The 7,500-nt window shown below is 39.7% G+C and overlaps 1 protein-coding gene across 1 annotated transcript in view; it reads right to left on the bottom strand.

The window, feature by feature from the left end:
- LOC118377116 (choline O-acetyltransferase-like) overlaps positions 1 to 7,500 on the bottom strand; it is a 28,775-nt gene that overhangs the window by 7,476 nt on the left and 13,799 nt on the right. The window contains 7 exon segments of the mRNA XM_052478445.1: positions 1,853 to 1,994; positions 3,229 to 3,351; positions 3,671 to 3,799; positions 4,283 to 4,383; positions 4,535 to 4,704; positions 4,898 to 5,075; positions 6,905 to 7,082. Coding sequence (XP_052334405.1) covers positions 1,853 to 1,994; positions 3,229 to 3,351; positions 3,671 to 3,799; positions 4,283 to 4,383; positions 4,535 to 4,704; positions 4,898 to 5,075; positions 6,905 to 7,082 — 1,021 coding nt within the window.

Raw genomic sequence — 7,500 nt, 5'->3', positions numbered from 1 at the left:
ATGGGGAAAACAGGTTACCTAAGTATGATTCTCAATCAGAGAGCACGAACGACACCTGTCTCTGATTGAGAACCATACTAGGCCAAACACATAGAAATATAACATAGAAAAAGGAACATAGACTGCCCACCCCAACTCACGCCCTGACCAACCTAACACAAAGGCATAAAAAAGGAACTAAGGTCAGAACGTGACAACCTCCTAATCCGCGTAGGCGACCAACTTGGATTTGATTTGTTACATACAGTATATATATCTCTGATCTCGTCAATATCAGATTTAAATTAGCATTTTGATTTTTTTAAATGTGAAATAAAAATCTTAATAGTTACCATTATAGTAGTACATTGAAGTATACCATACTTTGTATGTTTCTACTTTACAGACATACATTTTCGTTGTATTCCTCAAAATCTGTAGAAGACAAACCACTTTACATCTATAGGTTTTACCAAACGGTTAAGTGATCATCAATTAAGAGCAGTTGGATTAAGTAAAATGTCTTTTAACAACAGAGAAGAGAATCATATCAAAACGTAACGTGAGCATTGTGAAAAGCACTTACTTTATAGGAATGTGTATTGCAATGTGAAATTTGTCTTTCTAGATGAAACACTGATTAAGTTTGGTTAAAAAATGACTAGGATTGTGTGTGTTGTACTTAGTTCATTGGAAATGTGCTTTAGAGTTTTGAAACAAAAGCCTTTTCAATGATCTGTTTTGAGTTTTCTACTAAGAGTTGTGGAAATGTACCACATACTTGTAAAAATAGCAGAAAAGCGATATAAAAAAACTAAGCAGACATGATGAACAGCATTATGGGAGAAGAGGACATGATGAACAGCATTATGGGAGAAGAGGACATGATGAACAGCATTATGGGAGACGAGGACATGATGAACAGCATTATGGGAGAAGAGGACATGATGAACAGCATTATGGGAGAAGAGGACATGATGAACAGCATTATGGGAGACGAGGACATGATGAACAGCATTATGGGAGAAGAGGACATGATGAACAGCATTATGGGAGAAGAGGACATGATGAACAGCATTATGGGAGAAGAGGACACGATGAACAGCATTATGGGAGAAGAGGACATGATGAACAGCATTATGGGAGAAGAGGACACGATGAACAGCATTATGGGAGAAGAGGACACGATGAACAGCATTATGGGAGAAGAGGACACGATGAACAGCATTATGGGAGAAGACGAACAAAGATGAACAGCATTATGGGAGAAGAGGACATGATGAACAGCATTATGGGAGAAGAGGACATGATGAACAGCATTATGGGAGAAGAGGACACGATGAACAGCATTATGGGAGAAGACGAACAAAGATGAACAGCATTATGGGAGAAGAGGACATGATGAACAGCATTATGGGAGAAGAGGACATGATGAACAGCATTATGGGAGAAGAGGACATGATGAACAGCATTATGGGAGACATGATGACAGATTATGGGAGAAGAGGACAGCAGCATTATGGGAAGAGGACATGATGAACAGCATTATGGGAGAAGAGGACATTGAACAGCATTATGGAGAAAGGACACGATGAACAGCATTATGGGAGAAGAGGACACGATGAACAGCATTATGGGAGAAGAGGACACGATGATGGGAGAAGAGGACAGAACATTATGGGAGAAGAGGACATGATGAACAGCATTATGGGAGACGAGGACATGATGAACAGCATTATGGGAGAAGAGGACACGATGAACAGCATTATGGGAGACGAGGACATGATGAACAGCATTATGGGAGAAGAGGACAAGATGAACAGCATTATGGGAGAAGCCCATAATGAGGAGCTAAGTAGGAAAAATGACTCACAGAGAGAGATGTCTTCTCGTCCGTCATGGCCTTCACAAAGGCCAGAGTCTCGGGGGTCGCTGAGCGGATGTTGTCCACCCGGCCCTCATGGAAACGACGGATAGAAGCACTCTCATAAGTGGACACCAGCCGTCCATTGCATCTGGGAAATCACAAAGCAAAATAAATATTGCTACTGTATGTCAATGGAGGTATAATTCACTTCATGTGCGAACAAAGGAACATAGTTTCTTTCTTAGGTTTTTTTGTTACATTAAAATGACTGTTAATAAGTAGTAAAGAATGTAATCAAATGAAAAATGTGTTGAAACAGGATTAAAACAACCAACAACATGTCCTTTTAGAGACCGTAGAGAACGTTCTTAACCTCTTGAATCTAGGGGGCACTATTTTCATTTTTGGAAAAATCACGTCCCCAAAGTAAACGGGATATTTCTCAGGACCAGATGCTAGAATATGCATATAATTGACAGCTTAGGATAGAAAACACTCTAAAGTTTCCAGAACTGTAAAAATATTGTCTGTGAGTATAACAGAACTGATATTGCAGGTGAAAGCCTGAGAAAAAATTTTCCTATGTGTCCCTATTGAGCAGTGAATGAGATATCAACCAGATTCCTTTTTCTATGGCTTCCCTAATGTGTCTAGTGTCACAATACATAGTTTCAGGCTTTTATTTTGAAAAATGAGCCTGAACGTCAACATTGAGTCAGTGGTCAGCTGAAGTCTCTCAGAGTGTTTTGTGCGTAAAGGACAAATGCGGCCATTGTTTCTCTCTTTCCTACGAAGAAGCCATCAGTCCCGGTTGATATATTATCAAATAGATATTTGAAAAACACCTTGAGGATTGATTATAAACAACGTTTGCCATGTTTCTGTCGATATTATGGAGCGAATTTTGAATATTTTTCGGCGTTGTCGTGACCGCAATTTCCGGTCGATTTCTCAGCCAAACGTGAAGAACAAACAGAGCTATTTCGCCTACAAAAAATAATATTTTGGGAAAAAATGAACATTTGCTATCTAACTGGGAGTCTTTTGAGTGAAAACATCCGAAGCTCATCAAAGGTAAATGATTTAATTTGATTGCTTTTCTAATTTTCGTGACCAGGTTGCCTGCTGCTAGCTAGGCATAATGCTATGCTAGGCTATCGATCAACGTACACAAATGCTTGTCTTGCTTTAGCTGTAAAGTATATTTTCAGGGTGATTAACAAAAGGCTAAGCTGTGTTTCAATATATTTCACTTGTGATTTCATGAATATTAATATTTTCTAGTATAATTCATGTCCGTTGCGTTATGCTAATTAGTGTCAGTTGATGATTACGCTCCCGGATCCGGGATGGGTAGTAACAAGAGTTAAAGTGTACAACACCTGTAAAATGCCAGTTGTAGAGACACCTGTATGTACGCATCTGGGCTCATCTTCTGCTTCTTGATGAATTCTTTTCCATAGACCTCAAACTTGTGTACATCCATGTCCAGATCTCTAACCAGCCTGAGGAGAAGGAAATATCAATATATGTTAATGTTCCTAATGCTTCTGTTTTTTTATATCTGGGTAACACTTTTAAGTAACTTACTGTGATTTTCTTTCATTAAAACGGTCAACAACAACAACAAAAACTGCTTATATGTGTGTGTGTGTGTGTGTGTGTGTGTGTGTGTGTGTGTGTGTGTGTGTGTGTGTGTGTGTGTGTGTGTGTGTGTGTGTGTGTGTGTGTGTGTGTGTGTGTGTGTGTGTGTGTGTGTGTGTGTGTGTGTGTGTTTCAATGTGTGTATGTGTGCAATCATGCATGCACATGTGTGTATCTTGCCTCTGCAGTCTCTCAGCAGAGGCCTTCAGGAGGCCCTGGATATGGGGCGTGGTCTTCCAGAGCAGTCTACGAGGAGCAGGAAGCTCCGACACGCTGGTGGCCCTCCCTATCTTGGAGGGACTTCCTGTCCTGTGGAGAGAGCACGATCACATGACTTCCTTAGATTAGTGTTTTATTATTATTATAATTTGTTATTCATTATTGCTTCATCACTGACCTCTAATAATATGTTAGTTGTGAATGTGAACTACAAACATACAAGCAAAACATTAACTACTTCATGCGTCTCATGCGTAAAATGTTAAATATCTGATTTAAAATGTAATGTAATAAACTGGCCGTTAACTATGTTGTAATGAAGTACTTTGCGTGTTTAGTGAATAAATATGAACTCTCAGATGTAAAAGCACAGGACCTGGAATAGAACCTTGGGGGACACCAAGACCTAGAATAGAACCTTGCAGGGACACCAGGACCTAGAATAGAACCTTGCGGGGACACCGGGACCTAGAATAGAACCTTGTGGGTCACCAGTCGTCAACTCCACGTAATCAGATTTAACCCTGTCCATATGGACACATACATGTAAATTAGTTTGGCTAGTTTGCTTACATGAATTTCATCAGGTATTCGGTACACGCCACGAGAACTATTCCCTCGAAGGGTGAATGCTCGCACACCGTGCCGCAGACTCCATCCTCCCCTACAACAAACTGAAACAAACATTTCTATTCCATTCCATGGCCTCAGGACCTGTATTGTACTGATCTAGGATCAGACCCCCCACACACACACACACACACATTGTCCATATATCCATACATACGACGCATGTATAAGGGTCCAGGGTTGGCATCGCCCTACCTGCATTGGCTTGTCTTACCAGCGGTTTGCCCCCATCTTCTCATGGCCTCCTCCATGGAGCATCATTAGGGCTCGGCTGGTATCCCCAACCTCCATCCCACTGGGGTCGTCTAGACACACCACGCACAGACACTTCTCGATCACAGCCAACGACTCTCTGTTAACTGAATCTAGGGGAGGGAGGGAGGGAGGGAGGGAGGGAGGGAGGGAGACCAGGTCAGTTTATGCAAATATATTTGTTTTCATAATCTTCCCATGGTTTATTTCGAATTATTACAACGATTTAAATTATTATTTGATATTAGTCTCATTATTATAATTATGATATTAAAATGTAGACAATAAGATGTTTTGAAGTGAAACCTTTAATGAGCACGTCTCTAGCCTGGGCCCATTCTGTTCTTCCATCTGACGTCAGCAGACCAAAAGGAGGCTGTCTCTCCTCCGTGTTCTCTGCCATCTTTACGATCTTCTCCAGTTGGCTTGAGATGTCCATTTCTCTCAGTGGTTTCTCCTTTACCACTAGGTCCATCACAAAGAACTGAGAAGAAGGCAAATCATTTTTAGAAATAGGATTGGATTTTTTTTTGGCGGATGGCTATTTTTTTGCTCCCAAAAGGGAAATTTTGTCGTGGACATTCAACAGACGTAATGGTATTTCCACGTAGAATATCACAGATTAAAACATACATCTGATTAAAATGTATTTCTAAGGAAGCGACAACAACAACACAAAAGACGATAAGATATGCTTTATCATAACATCTCAGAATAGATTACTGGCATTACAAAAATCTATAAAGCTTTTTCTCCAAGGAGCAATTCAGTGTATCACTCAATCAGACACGTTGGGTCAATAGGCTGTTAAAAAACTAAAACCTGCCAATGCAAACACATCAGTCATTAGACCCCAATAGGCTGCTGACTAATGAAGGCAAAGTAAGAGAGGCAGAGGTTAACGATGTACCACCAGCGCCTACTTGAACTGTGAGTCCCAAATGCCACCCTATTCCCTATGTAGTGCACTACTTTTTTAACAAGAACCCTGGTCAAATGTAGTGCACTACATAGGGAATAGGATGCCATTTTGACACACGGCTTGAAAACGTGAATCCTACGCCGCGATCAATTGTCCTTGTGACTCAAGGAGGCTCTCAGACAAATTCAATCAGCGGTAATTTAGTTACTAGTCTGTTTCTCCACATGGATGGCTCCTTAATATGTGTCCCTGATTGATAGTGCCTGGAACCATCTCCAGGTACGAAGGACTCTCCCCTCCTCCTCCTCCTCCCGTCTCCCTTTTCCCCTTTGTGATGCGTTCGTGTGACGGGGAAGTGAGATTCATTGTAAAAGATAACTCCAGACTGGGACACAGTGTTAACCGTCAACTGGTTGTTTGTTTATGATTCCATCTGTGACCTATACATTGTCTGTTGTTTAAGTCGACGTTTCAACCGTTTTCTCTCTATGACCTTTGAACTTTACCATATATGACACGGCCTTGGGGAGGATTATCAGGAATTGGAAGTTATTTACAACACTGACTGCTGGGAATCCTAAACCTCAACAGAGACTAAACACACCAACGAAATAAAGTTATACTTTAATAAAGTTATAACACTAATAAAGTTATATTTTAATAAAGTTATAACACTAATAAAGTTATATTTTAATAAAGTTATAACACTAATAAAGTTATATTTTAATAAAGTTATAACACTAATAAAGTTATATTTTAATAAAGTTATAACACTAATAAAGTTATATTTTAATAAAGTTATAACACTAATAAAGTTATATTTTAATAAAGTTATAACACTAATAAAGTTATATTTTAATAAAGTTATAACACTAATAAAGTTATATTTTAATAAAGGTATATTTTAATAAAGTTATAACACTAATAAAGTTATACTTTAATAAAGTTATAATTTAATAAAGTTATATTTTAATAAAGTTATATTTTAATAAAGTTATAACACTAATAAAGTTATATTTAATAAAGTTATAATTTAATAAAGTTATATCTTAATAAAGTTATATTTTAATAAAGTTATAACACTAATATCTCTTGTCTTGTCAATGTTGACACACAATGTCGCTAGCTGTTATATTTGAGGTGTCCACTTGCCTTGTAAATGTGGACAATGTTTTTGGCGTCCATAGAGATACAATGTATTATATTTATTTCTGTGATTTATTGAGAGAGAAAAAATGGCACCCTATTCCCTATATAGTGCACTACTTTAGACCAGAGCCCTATGGCACCCTATTCCCTATATAGTGCACTACTTTAGACCAGTACCTATAGGACTAGGAATAGGGAGATGAATAATGCATTTTGAAACGGAACCTTAGTCTCTCTCTGACCTGGTTCTTGCATGCAACGATGATGTGCTCCTGCTCGGTGGACCCAGTCTCGTGGATGACGAGGGTGTCCCTCTTGAGGCCGGGCAGACGGTATGTGTTGAAGAGACGGTAGTACTGCTTCATACACAGAGGGGTCCCAGCCAGCTGGCCCCGAGAAAAGTCCACGGGCAACGCCCGTCTGTCAGGAGGCAGGGCCCCAGAGACACACAGACACAGACTCAGATCACCTGGGACAACCTCAGCTGCTCTACAGGGACACTTTATCCAGTCTTATATATTCTGTTTATTTTGACTTTAATATTTGACAATCTTTATATTAGGGGGAGGGGAGAGGGGTAGGGGAGAAGAGAAGAGAAGAGAAGAGAAGAGAAGAGAAGAGAAGAGAAGAGAAGAGGAGACAAGAGAAGAGAAGAGAAGACAAGAGAAGAGAAGAGAAGAGAGGAGAGGAGAGGAGAGGAGAGGAGAAGAGATGAGAAGATAAGACAAGACAAGACAAGACAAGACAAGACAAGACAAGACAAGACAAGACAAGACAAGACAGGACAGGACAGGACAGGACAGGACAGGACAGGACAGGACAGGACAGGACAGGACAG

Source organism: Oncorhynchus keta, chromosome 24 (genome assembly GCF_023373465.1).
Source record: "Oncorhynchus keta strain PuntledgeMale-10-30-2019 chromosome 24, Oket_V2, whole genome shotgun sequence".
Classification (NCBI taxonomy): domain Eukaryota; kingdom Metazoa; phylum Chordata; class Actinopteri; order Salmoniformes; family Salmonidae; genus Oncorhynchus; species Oncorhynchus keta.
Note: the sequence above shows the minus strand (reverse complement) of the source record. Positions and strands in the feature narration are given on the sequence as shown.